The 22,068-nt window shown below is 35.5% G+C and overlaps 1 protein-coding gene across 1 annotated transcript; it reads right to left on the bottom strand.

Moving 5' to 3' along the window:
• Positions 1-7,275: 7,275 nt before the first annotated feature.
• On the bottom strand, positions 7,276-21,799 carry LOC128992450 (glucose dehydrogenase [FAD, quinone]-like). The gene is made up of 11 exons (XM_054416026.1): positions 21,550-21,799; positions 20,732-20,908; positions 19,928-20,177; positions 18,818-18,987; positions 17,698-17,949; positions 16,905-17,082; positions 11,387-11,562; positions 10,468-10,601; positions 9,380-9,517; positions 8,593-8,792; positions 7,276-7,520 (listed from the first exon to the last, which is right to left on the bottom strand). Exons 1-11 carry the CDS (start codon positions 21,640-21,642, stop codon positions 7,351-7,353), a joined length of 1,938 nt encoding a protein of 645 aa, XP_054272001.1. The 5' UTR covers positions 21,643-21,799; the 3' UTR covers positions 7,276-7,350.
• Between the last annotated feature and the right edge of the window lie 269 nt (positions 21,800-22,068).

Below are 22,068 nucleotides of genomic sequence, written 5' to 3'. Positions count from 1 at the left end.
ACATAATTCGCTGTTTAATTTTGATGTTCAGGATTTGCGTTTTTGGGGCCAACTGTTGGTTAATAAGTTAGGTAGCTCATTTAAATGATAATTGAGTGAACATTTCTTAAAGGATTTCGTACCACCGTGAAACACAATGTATTTCGTTTCTGTAGTACAGTACAATAACACAAAACAAAAACATTATTTTACCACGGTTGTATAATAAATCGTTAAAGAAATCTTCAAAACAATTACCCTTCAGGATTCAGATGTTTGTTTATACGTCATATAAACCAACAGTTGGTTCAAAGATCGAATCCTGATACTCGAATCTCAAAATTAAAATAAAAAACCTGTCCGATTAGTTGATGTTACAAATAAATTAAGACAGGCTACTTAATAATAAAATGTTTACTATTAAATTAAAACTGAAAGAAGATAATTAACCATTCTCACTTATTTATATATCTGTCCAGGGGGTAAAATTCTGGGGGGTAAAAATCCGGGGGTAAAATTCCGGGGGTAAAAATCCGGGCCGTACATTTTGAGCTGACCTCATGAAGGGGGTAAAATTCCGGCCCGTACACTCTAGGTTTTTATAATTTGATGTATTCTGATTAAATTCACAACCGTGAAAATATACGTTTATAATTCTGCGTTTAATCCTTCAAACTGATGTCGTGAAACTCAAAAGTTCGCGGCCGGAATTTTACCCCCTGGTTTGTGATGTCGCATTCGCCCAGGGGGTAAAATTCCAGGGGGATAAAAATCCGCTACCCCTTTCAAACTAATGCCCTTATTGACTGCACTGAACTTCTCCGCAATATTGATCTTGTTGTGCACAGAGGAACACGCTCCAGAACTCCTTTCCAGCTACAATATCATAACTAACACACTTTTTGAATACTATCATTGACTATACTATACAGTGGCCTGTGCAGATTGCAGCGAATGGGAAGTCAGATTGGTGCGCTGATCGACTTCTTCTCCGGTACAACTGTGAACTGCTTCGTTCAAAAGAAGGGTCGCTGTTGTGCTAAGTGAGGGTAATATGTGAAAGCTATTGTTCTATTATAAATTCAGAACTGAAGAGTGATCATCCATAAACTATAAGCCTAATAGATACTCTATCTCTCTAACCATGGTGTAAGGAAAAAACACAGGAGTGATATTCCCGCCATATGGTGACGTCACCCAGATTGCATTACAAAATTTCACTCTTTAGAAAAAGTTATAAAAACAATAACAATCAAATAAAAAAAATATATACTCATATAGCAATTGGGTGATTTTCTGTTTGCGATCTGAGTGACGTCAGCCCATGATGGGTGTGTAAAAACACATAATTTACATAGCCTATATACAATTATTTCTCAAAAAGACTATATTTATCAATGTGTGATTCAAATCATATGTTTTGTTTGTTTTTACATATTTTAAAAACAAACTTATAATTATTACAGTCCACTGCTACTTTCAATAAACATGTACTAGATATTTTCTATCTTTTATTTTACAATTAATTTCAATTTCACTTTACATTTTGGTCCTTCGAGCCGGATATTAATCCAGTATGATTCATTACAGTTTTTATTATTTTCAGTAAAGTATTTTTTTTCATTTTTCAATCAACAAACTGACAAAATTACAGAGCTTGCAACTAGCACTTTTCCAAGACAAAATGGACGCATTAATAAAGAAAAGAAGCACAATCAAGGCACAATTAACAAGATTTGAACATTTCTTGGAAAATTCCATTGATTCTCCCGGATTTTTTAACGAACTATGCGTCAGGCTTCCCAAGGCAGAGACACTTCTTGACAAATTCGACCTCATCCAACAGGAGATCGAACTGGAGGATGACGAGGATGCCCAACAGGTAGAAAGGGAAACCTTTGAATCGGCATACTACAAAATAATAGGTAAGGCCAAATCATTCACTACGAACAATCAGAATACTTCAATTCAAATGAAAACTTCAGACAAGGTTTCAGGGCCTAAACTAAACCTACCGGTATTAAATCTACCATCCTTTGATGGATCTTTTGACGATTGGTTTCCGTTTTCTGATATGTTTTCGGTGATGATCCATAACAATGAATCTCTAACAGACGTTGAAAAATTGCACTACCTTAAATCTTGTTTGAAAAAGGAAGCTTTTGACGTAATTTCATCTTTGGAGTTAACTTCCACTAACTATGCAGTAGCTTGGAACCTCATTCAAGAGAGGTATAACAACAAAACATTAATAGTTCAAAAACATGTTCACTCTCTGTTCAATCTACCAAAGTTAGAAAAAGAATCTGTCCAATCTTTAAGAGAGCTGATCAACAGTTCCAACAAGCACATTCGTGCATTGAATGCACTTGGAGAACCCACTGACAAATGGGATACTCTACTTATTCATTTGATTTCTTCCAAATTTGATCCTGTCACATTCAGGAATTGGCAAGATAATCTTAAGCCTAATAGCTTTCCAACAATGCAAGACCTAAATGGTTTCTTAAATCATAGGTTTCATATACTTGACTCTATTCATTACAATAACAGTAAGCCTTTAGTTGCTCCACTGCCTAAACATAATGATGTTAACTTTGTCAAACATAAACCTACTTCTGCTTCTGGGTTTCAAAACAAGTCATGGTCATCACGACAGCCATGCTTGTCATCTTCAGAACCTAAATGTGAACTGTGCCAGTCCTCACATTTTTTATTTCAATGTGAACAATTTCACAACCTAGCAATACCTGATAGAATAAACAAGGTAAGAAGCTTAAATTTGTGTAACAACTGTCTGAAATTTCACAAAACTAATCAGTGTAAAAGTAAGAGTGTTTGCAAATCTTGTGGAAGAAGACACAACACTTTACTTTGCCTTAAGTCAGTATCAATTCCTAAAGACAGTTGTGGTAAGAACAGTCAACCACACTCAGATAACAAACAGTTATTCACTGGGGATAATAAACAGGTTATTTCTGTAGGCGCATCAGCCAATGATCAATCCTCTAGCAGACCAACTCAGACTATCCTTTCTACAGCTATTGTTGATGTCATCAGTCCTAGAGGTAAGATTGTTTCATGTAAGGCATTACTTGATTGTGGATCACAATCAAACTTCATTTCAGAATCACTCTGTAAGCGATTACAAGTAAACAAAAGACAGGCTTCAGTTTCAATAACAGGCATTAATTGTAATACAACTTCTGTCAATCATGTCGTAAATGTTACAGTCAATTCTAGAAATTCTGAATTCACTACACAAATGGACTTTCTAATTCTTCCCAAACTTACAGAAAAGTTACCAGGGAGTGTTTTATTCAATCATTCAACTCAGATTCCCCCTGATGTCGCTCTTGCAGATCCTTATTATTATAACCCATCAAAAATAGACATGATCCTAGGGGCTCAAGCGTTTTGGGACGTTCTTGGTGACAAAACAATACAGTTATCAGTCAATGGTCCATCTCTTAGGGAAACTAAATTAGGATGGTTAGTCACAGGGAATGTAGAAGTAAGAAAACACGTTTCTGACGACAATCATACATACTTTGTATCATCTCTAGACTTGTTAAACAGTAATATTCAACGTTTCTGGGAATTAGAAGATTATCAATCTCAATCCACTTTAACTGGGGAGGATCTTCTTTGTGAAGAACATTATGAATCTACAACCATGCGCGACACAAGCGGTAGATACGTCGTAAAGATTCCTTTAAAGGATACTGTTTCCGATCTAGGTGATAACAAACAAATCGCTTTCAAACGGTTTGCTACTCTTGAAAACAGACTTGCCAAAAACTTTAAGTTGTACAATGACTACAGGGATTTTATGAGTGAATATGAAAGGCTAGGTCACATGCAATGTATTGGGGAACTCAGTTCAGCTAGCATGCCTCATAAAAATTTATCACAATCATATTTTATTCCACACCATGCTGTTATTAAGGAATCATCTACCACAACAAAATTACGTGTTGTGTTTGACGCTTCTGCCAAATCTTCAACTGGTCTTTCACTTAATGATGTTTCAATGAATGGCCCCAGAGTACAAGATGAACTATTTTCTATTATTTCCCGATTCAGAATGCATAAATACGTCTTCACAGCTGACATTGAGAAAATGTATCGTCAGATACAAATCGATCCCTCTCAACACAGCCTTCAATCCATTTTGTGGAGATCACACACTTCTGAACCAATTAAGGTCTTTCAACTAAAGACAGTCACTTATGGAACCAAAAGCGCTCCATATCTAGCAACCCGAACACTCCAACAACTTGCACTAGATGAAGTTTCAATTTTTCCAATCGCGTGCAAAGCATTGCACAGTGATTTCTATGTCGATGATGTTCTAAGTGGAGCACATACAATCGGATCAGCACTACGTCTTCAAAGTGATCTTATAGAACTGCTATCCAAGGGTGGTTTTCATTTAAGAAAGTGGTCATCAAATCATGTTGATTTACTAAAGAACGTTCCTGAATCAGATATTGAAGCTCATCCTGAACACAATTTAGACATAAACAACTCAATAGTCAAAACACTGGGTCTAATGTGGGATACCGCTCATGATGTATTCAAATATTCACTATCACAAGATACTCAACCACAAAACATTACAAAACGCCAAGTTCTGTCGGAAATAGCCAAGATATTTGATCCTTTGGGATTAATTGGACCTGTCATTCTCTTAGCTAAACTTATAATGCAACAACTGTGGAAGGAAAACTTAGATTGGAATGACAAAATTCCCTCGCATTTGAATAATCGATGGCTTGAGTTTCATGCATCATTAACTAATTTGAACAAACTATCAATAAACAGATATGTATTGTCATCCAATGAACCTGCAACTGTAGAACTTCATGGATTTTGTGATGGATCCATGGCTGCTTATGGAGCTTGTGTTTATCTTAGGTGTCAAGATGTAAAAGGAGAAACAAATGTGACGTTAATTTCATCAAAGTCTCGTGTTGCTCCATTGAAGGTGACTTCAATTCCAAGATTGGAGCTTTGTGGCGCTTTGCTACTAAGTCAATTAGCCCAAGTTCTCATCAAAGCATTGAACATTGATACTAATAATGTTTATTATTATTCTGGCTCTACTGTTGTTCTTTCTTGGATCAATTCCCCATCGTCTCATTACAGTACATTTGTTGCAAACAGAATCTCAACAATTCAATCCCTAACAAACATAAGCCATTGGAATCATGTTGTTGGCACTGAAAATCCTGCAGACCTAATATCTCGCGGCTCTTTGGTTCAACCCCTCTTATCGTCATCTCTCTGGTGGAATGGACCACAATGGTTATCTGGAGAACATCAATTTTGGAAGGAAGGCTCAAACTTTCGACTTGATACAAGTGTCAACTCACTTTTAGAATTGCGTAAGGCAAATACTGTAACAGCCGTCTCTTTAAATGTTCATGGTCATGATATATTTAGCAAGTATTCATCATTGCAGAAACTTGTACGAGTTGTAGCATATTGTCTAAGGTTTTATAAAAATACAAAATCCAAGGATTGTCTCACAGGTTCACTTACATGTTCAGAAATAAATGATTCGAGACTTTCTATTATAAAACTAGCTCAATCTCAATCATTCTCCCATGAACTGAAAACATTGAAGGAAAACAATTCTGTTGATAAATCAAGCAAACTCTTACAGCTAAATCCTTTTCTTGATGACCAAGGGCTGATCAGAGTAGGTGGTCGACTGAAACATTCAACTTTAAGTGTTGATAATAAACATCCAATTATTCTTGATCACAAACATAGGCTAACACGGTTAATTGCAGAAGATCTACATGTTCAAATACTACATGCAGGACCACAACTTTTATTGAGTTCCCTTCGAGAAACTTATTGGCCATTAAATGGCAGAAGTTTAGTCAGAAGTGTGGTTCACAAATGCCTGAAATGCTTCAAGACTAAACCTAAGGCTACCAATCAACTAATGGGACAACTACCTCAAAACAGAGTTCAACCTTCAAGACCATTCTCCTATTGTGGATTAGATTATTTTGGACCTGTATATATACATGCAAGCAACAACAAAAGGACTAAGGTTACAAAAGCATACGTTTCTCTGTTTGTGTGTTTCACTACAAAGGCCATTCACCTTGAACTAGTTGAGGATTTAACGACAAATTCGTTCCTTGCTGCCTTAAGGCGGTTTTTATCTCGCAGAGGGAAACCATACAAAATTTACTCGGATAATGCTAAAACATTTGTTGGTGCGGACAAGGAACTACAAGAGTTGAAACATTTGTGGTGTTCAGATGATCACAACAGCCAAGTCCTGTCAACTTTAGCTACACAAGGGATCACTTGGAGTTTCATCCCCCCTCATTCACCAAATTTCGGAGGGCTATGGGAAGCTGGAGTGCGGTTAGTAAAATACCACCTTAAGCGAGTAGTTCAAAATACAACATTAACTTTCAATGAAATGTACACTTTATTAGTACAAATAGAAGCTTGTGTCAATTCACGCCCTTTAACACCTTTATCTAGCGATCCAAATGATCTTACTCCCTTAACACCTGCTCATTTCCTAATTGGAACTTCTTTCACCAGTGTTCCGGAACCTAATCTTAAAGATCTGAAATTAAATAGACTTTCTCGATGGCAACATGTTCAACAACTCTCGCAGCATTTTTGGAACCGCTGGTGCAAGGAATATCTGAACCAACTGCAGAAAATGTCAAGGTGGAATACATCAAGACCTAATATAAAAATTGATGATATAATGCTTATTCAAGACGACAATTTACCACCTTGTACTTGGAAAATTGGGCGAGTGATCGCAGTGCATCCAGGAAAAGACAATTTTGTGCGAGTTGCTACATTACAAACAAAGGATGGACTGATAAAAAGATCTATTTCAAAACTGTGCCCTTTACCAGGTCAAGAAATGGATTGAAATAACAAAATTTCATATTTCAAGGGGCCAGAATGTGTAAAAACACATAATTTACATAGCCTATATACAATTATTTCTCAAAAAGACTATATTTATCAATGTGTGATTCAAATCATATGTTTTGTTTGTTTTTACATATTTTAAAAACAAACTTATAATTATTACAGTCCACTGCTACTTTCAATAAACATGTACTAGATATTTTCTATCTTTTATTTTACAATTAATTTCAATTTCACTTTACAATGGGAATAACACACCTATGTTTTTTCCTTCCACCATGATCTCTAACATTAAATGCTAGACGATATGAGGATAGGGATGGGAGGACAATATTGGGACAGGGCGATTGTACCCTGAACACACTAAAACCCATTGTTATTGTTAGTAGGTTTACATATTACATTTATTGACTGAAAAGTTTGTTGTTAACACAAAAAGTTCTGTCAGCTGTTGTTTAGCCACGCTTGCTTGATAAAATCTGAGCCTTTCTCAGCCACCATGATTGTCGGAGCGTTCAGGTTGCCAGAGGGTACACTAGGAAACACAGAAGCGTCTATGACGCGAAGTCCGGAAACATGTTTCACCTCAAGCTTCTCGTTCACCACTGATGAATCTAAACAGGCCACAATTATACTGAGGTCTGGTGGATTGAATACTTCCCACACTCAAAAGTAGGTATATAAAAATAACATAACTAACCCTGTACTTACAATCTATCCATAAACGTACAAACCTTTGACTATTCTTACAATTAACTGACAACTAGACATTCCATCCCTATGTTAAAGTTGTCGCCAGTTTTTTACTAATGAAAATTGTTGTATTTTATGTGAGCTACCAATAGATTGTGATAATGTAAATTACTAATTTCTGTTGAATACACAAACGTTTTTACCAAGTCAAACCAGTGGTATGACTTATTATGACTGCAACTGTTTATGACCCATCAACTTGGTCTGCAACAGAAAATAAGGTAAAAAATAGAATTGTAGGCACTATAGCGCATTCTGTGACTGGCTCACACAACTATGTTCTTTTTAAATAAAAAAATTAGCGACAGCAGGTCCATATAGATGGGATGTCTACTTCAGTATCCAATAGTCAATGGCATCACTGAACAATGAATTAGGGCTAAAAGTTACATGCTGCAACCTCGAAATCAAAGTTTAGAAAACTAGGTACCACGATTGGCTTTAGTTTAAACAGAGTTATTGGTGCAATAGAAGTGATAAATGGCAGAGCAGTTCAAAAGGAGACAACACTATAGAGATACAGGGTTCTAATTCTATCTTGGTCAAGCCTGGTGTGCAATTCATAAGGAGTTGACCTGTCTATGGAAGGGCTTGGTGGGAAAGACCATCTAAACTAAGCTAGATCAAATGGATATTGACAGGATTGGTAGATTCTTTTTCTGTTGCATCTGAGCTTTCATTGTACTTAACTGTCATTTTAACCTCTCATAGAGGTAAACTGTAAGAAAGGACCATGAGGTCCTAAGTTCGCCTTAATAAAGATGGATTTTCATTTCATTTAATTTCATTACCATTTTAACAAAAACTACCATCTGCAAACAAACACAAGTAGTTTTTGAAGAATGCATGAATTTTAAGATTATCGGGTGGTGTGTGACGACGTCTATAAAGCATAGAAACGGAGTTATTATTTGACTAGTTTTAGTACATTACCGTCGTCTGTTGTCCCCATTTTGCAAGTGGATACTTGATGATTCTCAGGGTTGGTCAAATGTCTAATAAGGCATATCCAGTAATCATCTGTATCTTTGTCCAGTCTCATGCAGGGTTGTGCAGTTTTACTAAAGTAGTCAAAATACACTTCCACATTTTGTCTCTGCATTGCTTCTGTTTTAATGAATTTTTGGACGAATCTGAAACGTTAGATTTTTACATGACATCAATCCTCAATCACCAAGAAAAATAACTTAATTAATTGTAACATTTTTTTAATATTCTCCACACTCGTTTGGTATTTTGATTATTTTGTTTTATAATAGCTACCAACTAGATACTTCGTTCAAATTAAACCTATCCAAACTAAAAAAAATTGTGTGGTTCAAAAATATGTTTACCTAATTCCTCTATAAGGAAGTAATTAGTTGTTGTTTTCTTTATGATAAGACCTCGACCCAGTACCACAATACTGTATTCATTTGTTGGTTAATAATCAAAATTGTCTGGGCATATGTATAGTGTTCAAATCTGAATGTCACTAATGAACTGAGAAACAGTTAATTTTTTTCTTTAATGAACTTGTTTGAATAAAAACTCAACGAAGAAACTTGAATCATGCTGTTTCCGTAGGCTACAACTGGTATGATTTACACACATACTTACTTTACTTACTTAATTATTTACTTTAAATATGTATTAAAGAAGAATTACATTGTACTAATCAAATTAATGTTGTTAAAATTACAATTCCCTTTAAAACGGCATTAATGACTTGCATACCTACCTTATACCTTTTAGTAGCATTGTGAGATCATAATCTTCATAAAAGTAATTAGAAACAATCTTAGGGTAGTCAAAAGGGTTTGACGAGGCAAGCTCAATAAATCCTCTACTTTTAGGTTTCAATAATGTTGGAATCATCCTGAAAAGATAGATTTGTTTCAGTTTTCAAAACAAGTAAAATCATATTTTGCAATATTGTAATGGATGAATAAGTCAAAATGATTTTATTTTATTACAGTAGACTCCCTCTTATCCGGGCACCTTTTAACCGGACAACGGTTTGACCGGACTACACTCGGTAGAAGTGACATCTCTTTATCCTGATAATTTTTATCAGAACATCGGTTTCACCAGACTAAATTGGCAGGAAGTGGGCGGTCCTAAAACGACTGTTCTCATGGAAAAGATTTGAGACCAGTGATTACGTGTCTAAATACAATGATCCCCTAATTTTAAGTCAAATACTGTATAGAGTATGTATTTAAACGGTCTGTTTTAACGAGATTTTGTGGACGTCGGTTTAACTGGAAAACCCATTATCCAGACTGGCTTTTGTCCCGAGGAGTCCGGATAAGAGGGAGTCTACTGTAGTCAGCTCTAAACAATTCTACAGTATCATTGTAGTTATGTAGATAAAATAAATAATAAATATTCATTTGGAAATTATTCAATTATGTATGATAATCAAATAATTAACAGGGTGAAAAATTATTTAATTAGGAAAATTAAACATCAGAGATTTAAAATGTAGCATCTACAAACACCTCCAAAAATGTGACATTTGACAAAGAAACCATTTAACCTTTACTTGCTAAAGAACACTGCTCTTTTACGCACTAAAACCTCCAATAGTCAATGATAAAACATTCTTCATATCAATATGCTTATACTTTACTTTTCATTGAAATGGCGACCATACAAAGTAAATATTTTAAGCCAAGTATGAATGGAGATGAGTCCTCCCAGATGGACTGTCAAATAAAAATACAAAGATGAGAGAGGGCTGTCATTTACATTACCAGTGTTCTATCATGACTTCTTGGATTGATGTATTCGAACAATCATTTTAAGGTTTTACTAAACTCTTACATGGTGACAGTTGATGTGGAAAAAGGATCTAGAAGGCTGATTCCAGTTTTGGAGCAGTTTGCATTCAGACCTTCAAAGAAAACTTGGAAGTCCGGAGTCTTGGAGCTTTCATTAACATGCACAAAACCTGTTGTCTATGGGAAAAACATTAAATTAAATGTGAATTAAATAAATGAAATAAGAACTCCTTGAAAACATTATAATTAGTAAGTTATTGTGGAATCCGTTACTAAATAGCCCATAATAATATTAATTTGACATAAAAACTAAGTGAAGGACATAAAATTGACATCCTGATCAAACTGTTGACGTCATATTGACATCAAATAGCATCATAATTGTATGTCAAATTGAGTGAACCTTTTATTTCTGGTTGACGTTATATTGGACTATGCACCAATTTTTCTGCACTGATATTTATAAGGACAACTACTTCAAGAGAAGTGACACTTCAACTCTTCAACATACTCTCTGAATATTAGGACTAATTTTGTATCAATTTTGTTTTGTGACTTATAATGTGTATCTATTAGCCCCTAGACTATAACTTTCTCAGGTAAGCTAGCTGAACTCTATCCCCATTTTTTAGAAATTTTATTTTTTTTTTAGTTTTCATGCCTTTTGGATTTTTTTACTTTATTTGTTAAGGAATGGTCCAAACCTTGGTCCTGTTACTGCCTAACGGTAACCTTTTTTTACAAAGCTTAATTCATATCCCAATGGGCAAATGACATCATAGTCTAAAATCGGTTCTACTTGGAATTAAACCAGAGACCTTCAGATTTGAATGAAGGAGGAGTCTTCATTCAGTAGGCCTAGAGTACATCAAATTCTACAACTCAGCACTGGATGTAAAATATTGGTATTTTTTTTTAAACCACCATAAATGATATAGAACTTATTTATTTACCCTTCATACCTGAGACATAGCCGTAGAGGAGAGAGGACCTTTACGATGAAGAATATATTCCGAAGTTGCTGTGAGGTTTAGTCGGTTCAGGTTCTTCATGCCTTTGAATAGCAACGGAACACTGAAGGATATGTGATTTTGTAGGTAGCGTCCTACATTAGGGCTGTCAGCAACCACTGGAATACCTACAAAAAGCATTTTCTCATGTGTTTTAAAGGTTAAAAATGGTATTCATCACTGAGCCTCAAGTGATTCTTTTCACAAGGGCTTAGGTTTATCTTTTAAGGAAAATGAATACACTTAAAAGAGAAAGTCTTGTTATTGCGATGGACCTTATTTTTTGTCCTACTGCAACATTATTTAATTTAACCCTTAGAGTGCCAGGCAAGAAATAAAAGTAACGCTAAAAAAATGCCGATGATTTTTCCCGAAGGTTGCGCTAAAAATGCCGAGCGCGATCTGGCGATTTTTAGGTTAAAATTTCGTAAAAATTGAATTTTCGATATTTCGACCAACGAAAATCGATGTATCGCATCTAGTAACTTTCGACTCAATGTTAATATATGGGTTAAAAGAATCCGAGTATCCATTCGGTTGTTATGACAGCTGTTCGATCATTACGAAACGTCCGGTCAGCCGGACGTTGGCACTTTTGGCTCGTTCTAAAAACGTCCGGTCGGCCGGACGTCGGCACTTTTGGCTCGTTTTAAAAACGTCCGGTTCCCCGGACGTTGGCACTCAAAGGGTTAATCAACCCACAAACATAAATTTCTTACATAGTTTATCCCATCTAATTTCCCGAAATAGTTTCCATCCATTTTCACTTATAGATAGGTAGAAACAGCTGTTAATATTATCTATAACTATATCTATCCTATACTCTAATACGAGCAATGTTTGCTTGTATGTATGTATGTATGCTTGCTTGCTTGCAAACAAGATCTCGAAAACGGCTCCGACGATTTTCTTCAAATGTTGTAAATAGTTTATTTCTGGCCTAAAAACGAGTTTACTGCAGTTAGAACTGCCAACAAAAATCTAATTACGTAGAAAAATGAAACTGAAAATCACATTTTTTTTACATTGGTCTTATGGGTTGCTAGGTAACCATGTTGGCTGAATTAAATAACAAGGAAAAAGTAAACAAAAGATTTGAAGTTTAGCATGTGTTCATAATAAGCCTACTACCCACAGAATACTAGCAAATTACAAATACAATACAAAAGGAAAAACATCACTTGTTAATATTTAGCAAAGATTATACTGAAGATTACTCGATACATTGTAGCATGATTGAAGGGAGTATGTTTTATCATAGGTTTTATCTATGATTGTAGTCAAGGGTAGCAGTGCGAAGTCTGGAATCTGTTTATGACGATTAGATTAAGGTATATGCAATCCTAAAATGCTATGGGAAGGGAAAGAAACAGGTCCGCGACGTAGGAAGTGGTGAAGGAAGTAGTAAAGGCAATCATAAAATAATATGGCAATGAAGGGAAACTGGTCCGTGACGTAGGAAGTGATGAAGGAAGTAGTAAAGGCGAGCAGTCCGGAGTGTGGGGACTGTTTATGACGATAAGATTAATGCATTTGCAATCCTAAAATGCTATGGGAAGGGAGGGAAACAGGTCCGCGACGTAGGAAGTGGTGAAGGAAGTAGTCAAGGCAAGTAGTCCGGAGTGTGGGAACTGTTTATGTTGATTAGATTAAGGTATCTGCAATCCTAAAATGCTATGGGAAGGAAGGAAAACAGGTCCACGATGTAGGAAGTGGTGAAGGAAGTAGTCAAGGCGAGCTGTCCGGAGTGTGGGAACTGTTTATGACGATTAGATAAGGGTATGGGCAATCCTAAAATGCTGTGGGAAGGGAGGGAAACAGGTCCGTGAGGTAGGAAGTGGTGAAGGAAGTAGTCAAGGCGAGCTGTCCGGAGTGTGGGAACTGTTTATGACGATTAGATACGGGTATGGGCGATTCTGAAATGCTATGGGAAGGGAGGGAAACAGGTCAGTGACGTAGGAAGTGGTGAAGGAAGTAGTTAAGGCGAGCTGTCCGGAGTGTGGGGACTGTTTATGACGATAAGATTAGGGTATTTGCAATCCTAAAATGCTATGGGAAGGGAGGGAAACAGGTCCGCGACGTAGGAAGTGGTGAAGGAAGTAGTCAAGGCAAGTAGTCCGGAGTGTGGGAACTGTTTATGTTGATTAGATTAAGGTATCTGCAATCCTAAAATGCTATGGGAAGGAAGGAAAACAGGTCCACGACGTAGGAAGTGGTGAAGGAAGTAGTCAAGGCGAGCTGTCCGGAGTGTGGGAACTGTTTATGACGATTAGATAAGGGTATGGCAATCCTAAAATGCTATGGGAAGGGAGGGAAACAGGTCTGTGACGTAGGAAGTGGTGAAGGAAGTAGTCAAGGCGAGCTGTCCGGAGTGTGGGAACTGTTTATGACGATTAGATACGGGTATGGGCGATTCTGAAATGCTATGGGAAGGGAGGGAAACAGGTCAGTGACGTAGGAAGTGGTGAAGGAAGTAGTTAAGGCGAGCTGTCTGGAGCGTGGGAACTGTTTATGATGATTAGATTAAGGTATTTGCAATCCTAAAATGCTATGGGAAGGGAGGAAAACAGGTCCATGACGTAGGAAGTGGTGAAGGAAGTAGTCAAGGCGAGCTGTCCTGAGTGTGGGAACTGTTTATGACGATTAGATTAAGGTATTTGCAATCCTAAAATGCTATGGGAAGGGAGGGAAACAGGTCCGCGACGTAGGAAGTGGTGAAGGAAGTAGTCAAGGCGAGTAGTCCGGAGTGTGGGAACTGTTTATGACGATTAGATTAAGGTATCTACAATCCTAAAGTTCTATGGGAATGCGGAGAAACAGGTCCATGACGTAGGAAATGGTGTAGGACGCAGTAAAGGCGAGCCGTGTGGAGTTTGGGAATGGATTTATGTATCTCCAATACTAAGACTGCTTTCAGAGTGAACTAATGATTTTCCCCGAGCAAAGCTCGGTCCCCAGGTACTACTTATTTAATACGCAAGCAGGTTTTTTGTGACAATTACTCCTCCGAAACTACTGAACCGATTGACATGTTTTTGGTGTCGTTGGAAAGAGCGTAACGTGAAGTTGTGCAGGAAACTTTCTTTTTAGGGAAATAATTAGAGAGTGAGGCCCTGGGGCCCTTTAAAGTTTCGTATTTCTCCATAAGATGTTGTCAGAAATTAAAAGTGAAAAGAAGAACATATATTAACATTGTAAACTGTCAATAAGTTTGCTAAATTTAACAGTTTGCTGCAAACATTTACTGACTTGGTCGAAATGAAATATTTACTATTTGAATTTGGGTTGGCGTAAATATTACAATGGGAAAAAGCGAGAGAGCCTGGATAGTATGATATACTATAAAGAAAACAAAACTGAATTAATACTGTGCTGCATTTCTTAGTAATCATTGAAAGAGCCGATTAGCAAACTATGAAACATAGGAAAGTCGTAGAACACCACCAAGTAAAAGAAATAGAAATAATGTTTTTTTATATTTTATAATCGTTATTATGGACAACCTAATGTGGCTATGAGTAAGGTTATTTGTAGAAAACACTAAAAAACAAGATCAGCTTTTGGAAAATGATAAGATATTTACAAGAAATGTTAGTTATAACGATGTATTATGTACATGAGTCGAATCTTTAAAAGTCATCATAAATTATGACTGTTATTCGTTTTAAAATAACGCCTGGAATACTTAGCAATTGCTCGAATTTGAGCAACAGGTACACAAGTACTTATTTAATACGCAAGCAGGTTTTTTGTGACAATTACTCCTCCGAAACTACTGAACCGATTGACATCTTTTTGGTGTCATTGGAAAGAGCGTAACGTGAAGTTGTGCAGGAAACTTGCATTTTAGGGAAATAATTAGAGAGTGAGGCCCTGGGGCCCTTTAAAGTTTCGTATTTCTCCATAAGATTAACATGGGAAACAAACATTGTTATGTAACTCCAGCTGTTGTCAGAAATTAAAAGTGAGAAGAAGAGCATATGTTAATTGTAAAATTATGACAGAGAGGTTATGCAGAAAATCAGGTAGTTAATGGTTATTTGGTGCTATTAAAATAAAGACTGAAATTTGTAAACGTACTGGCGACAATGGGTGATACCATGCATACTACATTATCATTATCATTGACAAAGACCAACATGGAAAACCTATTGCGGCTATAAGTGGGAAACATTTGTACAATACACTAAAAGCCATATCAGCTTTTGAAAAATGATAAAATTTTACAAGAAATGTTGATTATATTGAACTGTTAAGTACATTGTGAGTACGGGATTATCATTAGTTACGTAATCTTTGAGTTGACTCTTTTATTTAAACTCATCTGAATTCATGACTTATATTTATTTATAAATCAGTTATTTGTTTTTAAATAACTCTTTTACTTCTTTGCGATTGCTCTATTTCGAGCAACATGTAGGTACACTAGTTATTACAATTTTTAGAGTACTTTTTTCGGTAGACCATAATTTCCTGATTTCTTCACCAATTTTCATAAATGAGGTGTCATTTTAAAGCTGTTTTTACTTACTACCCGGAGAAAATATACAAATCACTCATTTTTCAGTAGTTTTTCGTAGAAACGATCTATTTTCATTCTGCAAGTAATTTAAACTTTAAATGTTTATTTATGTTATTTGATCAGCTGAAACATGTGAATTAAATTAATCAAAACAAACAAAAATTTATTTCTCAAATCTGAGATTTTTGTTTTTACTTCCTCAATGGTGACCAACATACTTGGTGAGTGTCTGTACATCAGACTCCACCTCAATGAATACATTTTGTTTGGTTGGCCACATGCATGCAACCAACATACTCTCACACTCACTGCTTTATCCACAACCACTTAAACACACAAATCACAAGCTGTTTGTTTAGTGAGTTTGTACAGATGACATTGCTGTCTTCCTTTCATGTTGTACAATAGTATATGATTTTGCACACATGTGTATGGTTTTGAAAGGTTAATGTTTGTACTAACTTTGAATGATGAAATAGTATGCCTAAAGCTTTTTGATAGAATGTTCAGTGCTATAACAATTAATAAGCTACTTGCACGTCATTTTATTTTCATTGTAACTTTATGTTCTTATATTTTTATTTTAGCATAATCTATACTTGGTAACTGTATTTACCAAATATATTTATGGAATAGTAGGCTATTCTAATTCTTGTAATTGTTTTACCCTTCCAATAATAGATATTAACTGACTAAAAATAAACTACAAACTATAATATTTGTTACCTAATTTCTCTGAGCGCAAGAAATCTCTAAGAATGACGAGAAAACTGAGAGATGTCTGATTAAAACAAGTTTGTAAAAAAATTTTGAATATAAAATTAATTTTTACTCTGTCTAAACTCTGTCTAAAAATTGGGACTCTGTCGTAAACCTTGCCCCTGCCACAGTTGTAAGACCTAAAAATGCCACTATGCCACATCAGTAAGTATCTAAAGTTGACTTTACCATTTCCTACAAGGTTACTCCTGGGTCCCACACCGGACAATAGCAGCAAATGAGGAGAACCTATTGCTCCACCACTGAGAATCACCTCTTTTCTGGCGTACAAATTGTAGGAAATACCCTCTCTTTGGTATTGGACTCCAATCGCTCTGTTTTCCTTGTTGAACAATACCTTAACAACCTGAAACAGTTTTCAGTCATGATTAAATACAGCTACAAAGGTAAATCACTCCATTCTACAAACCATAGATTCATGCTTACTTACAAGTTTGGACCGCTTTCCCTAAAAGCCTTTAATTACTTCCTCTGCTGCAATTCCTCTTGTAAAAATGACTCCGAGGTAGACATCAAGAAAAAGAAGTATAAAAAAATCTAAATTAGATCTAAATTAGATTTTTCTAGTAAACAATTACGAAATAGTACTAAACACTGTCAATGCTGAACATAATATTCTTGTCCTTATGATCTTAAGATTACATTTTTTCAACAAAAATATCCTTAGCCTTAAATTATCCACATGAGTTTCAGACAAGAGTGACAAATGAGTGATGATAGGAGAACTGATTAATTTTATGGGACGGTAATTAAGATGTGAACCAATAGTTCAATCCATCTTCCTAGCCTTGGTTCAATCCATCTTGGTACCAACTGAACAAGTGACTCCTCAATGATAGATTGTTAGATATTAAAGCATTAGTTTTAGTTTGCACTATTCGTGTTCAATTGTCTAAACTAGTGAATAAATATTCTTGACCATGACTGTCTGCTGTTGACAGACATAGGTTGAATCACTCACATGTGCTCCAGTTATGATGTTGAGGTTAGGTCGATGAAGCACTTTAGGGTCGTACAAGAACGCCTTGGCCGTCGACAGACGTTCTCCGTTCCTCGATGTCATCTGGGCGACTGTGAACATCGTCTGGTTGTGTGCGTTGGGATCTCCCATCACGTTGTAGCCAAGCTGGGCTGCGGCGTCCATTATGTAACGATGAACGTAAGGGACTTCCGGGTAGCGGGTGACTGTTAAAGGTCCTCCAGTGCCGTGGAACTGGGATAATCATATTGTCCAACATTAGTCATTGGTGGCTATGTACATTTCAAAGCATATGTTCATCATCAGGTGAGGATCCAAAACTTGATTTTAATTTTTAATACCTTCAAAATATTTTTTTGAATTTATACCCGACAAATGAAGTTATGGATCCTGACCTGATGACCCTGACATTACAGTCATCAACGACAAATGTTTTGAGTTTGAAGTGTAAAAACAGAAAAAAGGTTAGTAACCAAAATTAATCAGCTAGAAACGGTTCAGGAGGCAATAAAATTGAATATCTTAAGAATTTGATGTTTATTTTATTTGATTTGTCTCTTTTAGTACCAGTAATTTTGTGTTTGTTTTCTCATGCACCAAACTCAAGTCTTGTTACCGTAAGTCATCCTACATCTCATGAGTGTCAACAGAACCACTCATGGCAATCATTGTATCTCAGAAAGTATTAATGTTTTTAAAACTTTTATTTAGGAACCCAACCTCATGTTTCACATCCATTAATATTTTTAAATGTACCTATTTTCCAATAATGATGTAGTTTGAAATTTACCATCTACACACCTATTTTATGACAGATTCAGATTTTACTTGCAATTTGAAATTATTTTTTTTTATTTAAACCTTAACAGTTTTCAATAATGTTTGATGTGTAAATTCATTTTGTCAACAAAAAATACACAAAAAACCTTTGGAGCTTTAATTCAATAATGGATCTGTTAGATAACAAATTCCTAACGACAAAAAAATTAAGGATTTTACATAAATTTACTCATTCTTTACCCATTAAATTCAGCATATTGTAAAAACACTTAATAAATTGTACCGGTACTTAACAATACACAAATTTTACTACTGTACTTACAATTGAATTAATTCCAAAGTCTAGGTTGTTTTCAGATTTTTTAAAATATGGTAACACTTTATCCCAACCCCACTCCTTCAGCCCCATGTTCTCGAAGTCGACGTAGTCTTGCTTATTCCCCCTCATGTACATGTTGCCATTAAGTGCTGCCGATCCTCCCATCACTTTGCCTAATAGTGTTAGATGACAAAGCGTTAAAGAGATAAATTTCACTTAGATTTAATGATTGCTACAGTGGTAAGGTACACAATTAAATAAAGTATTGAGAGATGGAGAGTGTACTTTCCTTCTGTACTTCTTATATTAATCCATATGTTCAACGTATTAATACATTGTTCATATCATAATATTTACTTTTCAATTATGAATAAGTAGTTTTGCATGTTACAAGTGCTTGTATCTATTAGAGAGTATATGTAGAAATATTGTGAGTATATTGCACATTGCTGAGAGTTTATGTGTTCTACATTAAAGAAGTATAAAGAGCAACCTCCTTTTAAGACATACAAACATAAGAATTGTTACACCAAGTATAAATATAGCCAGTGTTCTTAAAATGAGACTGATACGCTTCAAACTAGGTATAGTACATTAGAGTCTCAATTATATGACCTAAAACTGGTTCTGGCAAGATTGGATTATCGGAAGCGTTGAATCGTTGAATCACACAGAAAATGATAAAAACTCATTGGAAACATGTTGCAAACAATTAAAACTAAAAGGCTTTCAGTCTATTTCAAATTCAAACCACTAGCTTTTTTATTTAGCAGCAATTATCACCAATTGAACCAAAAATAATGGTGAAGGTAAAACATAACAGCTGTTACTGGGAAAGAAAGATGAAGTGGTACTAGGTCACCCAGCTTCTAGGTCTCTGTTCACAGTGTGTTAGCTTAGACATTATAGATAGCAAAGAGGTATGTAAGAGTAACAATGAGACAAACTGTGTGGAATGACGCTCACTAAAACAATCAGAGGCACCTAAATCATTTAATACTTAAGATCTTCCAACAACAGACAGGTGTGACAAAGGGGCTCGTTTCCCAATCTAATCTTTTGATGTTGGCCACAAAACGTCCTTAAACAATTTTAACAAAGTGATTAATTTACCTCTTGGATAGTGACAACGACCCCCAGGTCTGCCTAGACAAGATCTGTCCTGCCTCTCCAGTGGGTAGTTCCAGTCTATCCGGGAGCGTTGGTAGTTGAAGTAGAACCCGGAAGGTTGTGTGGACGCAGGCGCCGGACCTCCCGCCTCTAGCAGAGTTACGTTCCATCCAGGAACTTCGCTAAGTCTTGATGCGACTACGCTGCCTGCTGAACCAGCGCCAACTACTATGAAGTCTACATACTGCGACTGCTATGGAATACGAATATTGGAATCAGTCATAGTTTTTAATAGATTAATTAGAATTTTTTTTGAATTTTTGCATTTAACTATTTTTAAGATATATTTTTTGTTTTGCTCATAAGGAATGTGAAATCCTAATCAAGTTAGTGATACCTGTATTCAAACAAATATACAGGGTATTCAAAAAGTATTTTTTTTTGCAAAAAAGATCTCCCATTTTGAAACTAATATAAATAGTCAAATTCTGATCCCAAAACAAAATGTTTGCATTAAATATAGATTTAAAATTATGTATGATAAGGTATACATTTGTATTTGACAATTGTGAGATTCGAATTAGTGGACCCCAGTTTTGAAACAACCTGTATTCAAAAAACTTTTAAAATATCTTTTTGTCATTCCTTTGGGTTTGTTTTGTAGGAAAACATTTTATTTCATCATTATAGGACCTGTCTGTCTGAAACGGGACTCCTTACGAGATTAGCCCTGTATGGTACATACTAAATTATTTGAAGCACAAATCAGTAGATTGACTTTAAAGTGTTTTATTACACGTAACTTACAAGGTCTGGAGTATAACAGAGCATGGGATCCTGTAGGGAGCACTCCCTCATGAGCAGAGACTCCAGGTAGACCATGAAGGGTGAGTCACACGTGGAGATCAGGGAAGGGGTTTCCAGGGGACCCCCACAACAGCTACCAGTAGAGAGGGGAAGTGAACGGAGAGTAGTCCGAGGGTACTGAAATATATTGCATAGAATGCCAATGCAAATGTGTACAATTTCACACTACAACTTCCAATTGCAGTATTAAAACGTAATTTATCTTCTATAACTTACTTATAAATTTCTTTTACAATTTTTTCATATATTAGAAGAAGGAAATAATTTGGATAAAATATTAAAAGACAAAATAATTTAGTTTTGTGATAATGCATAGAATGGCAGTGATTCTGCTGGAAAATATTAAAAAATACAAATAATTAAATGTCATTGGCAATACTTACATCACTCAATTTGAGTGAATGTGAATTTACAATATGTTTCTAGACAATTTGTTCAGCGTGAACCAAAAAAATTAAAAAACGTATACAATGTATAAGCTTTAGCTATGAGTGACTAATTTTTTATGGCGTGTGCTTTAATCACTCAAAAAGACTTTAAAAAGTCTTAAAAGGTGTAATTATGTTTATAGATTTAAATGCTTACATGAATAAGGAGGAGAGAGAATTACAAGGAAAATGTAGTTTACGATAATGAAGGAAAAGTGATCGAGAAGGCCAAGAAAACATGAAGGGATGTAGTGATGTAGGGGGTGAGGTTAAGAGACAGAAGAGGATTTGAATGTTTGAATGATGACAATGTATCCAAACAAGACTTACAAAAAATATAACAGTAACCAAAATGCATGCTATCAATGCTACTAAAAGTATAGCACAACACAATTTTAGTCTAGATACAATTATGTTTATCATTTTGTTAACTTCTTAAACTTAACTAATAATTCTTGGCAAATTATTAAATCTCTTAGATCACTTTCATTTGACCTTATTTTTACACAAAAAGCAAGACTAAAATACTGCTAATTTGTATATGGTTCAAACACAAATCTATACTAGGAAACGCACACATATAATTTAACTAATGGAAACTAAATAGCTCATGTTTTTAACATTTTCTATTAATATCAGAGTTGGTTAGTGGTGAAAACTGTCAAAATGTAGATTTAGGATTGTGTGCACAATTGTGTAATGTCATTCCTTGACACAGTTTTTATTTTCACCGACAATCCCATTTTTTGTTTAGATATTAACTTTAGCTGAACAATCACTATCAATGTTAGTTTTGTTCAACGAAAGGCTCTAGGCCAGGATTTTGAATTGTAAAATAACAAGGACAGC

This window comes from Macrosteles quadrilineatus, unplaced genomic scaffold, assembly GCF_028750875.1.
Source record: "Macrosteles quadrilineatus isolate MER2022 unplaced genomic scaffold, UCM_ALF_1.0 Scaffold_4__1_contigs__length_99947679, whole genome shotgun sequence".
NCBI classification, from domain to species: Eukaryota; Metazoa; Arthropoda; class Insecta; order Hemiptera; family Cicadellidae; genus Macrosteles; species Macrosteles quadrilineatus.
The sequence above is the reverse complement of the archived record's forward strand: the minus strand, read 5'-3'. Positions and strand labels throughout refer to the sequence as shown.

Bases quoted from the DNA above. Each gene is read 5' to 3' on its own strand.
- LOC128992450 (XM_054416026.1), bottom strand. From the start codon at position 21,642: ATGATAAACATAATTGTATCTAGACTAAAATTGTGTTGTGCTATACTT. The intron at 9,518-10,467 runs GTAAGAGTTTAG...CTATCTTTTCAG, and splicing joins TCCACATCAACTGTCACCAT to GATGATTCCAACATTATTGA. The intron at 7,521-8,592 runs GTAATGTACTAA...TGGCCTGTTTAG, and splicing joins AATGGGGACAACAGACGACG to ATTCATCAGTGGTGAACGAG.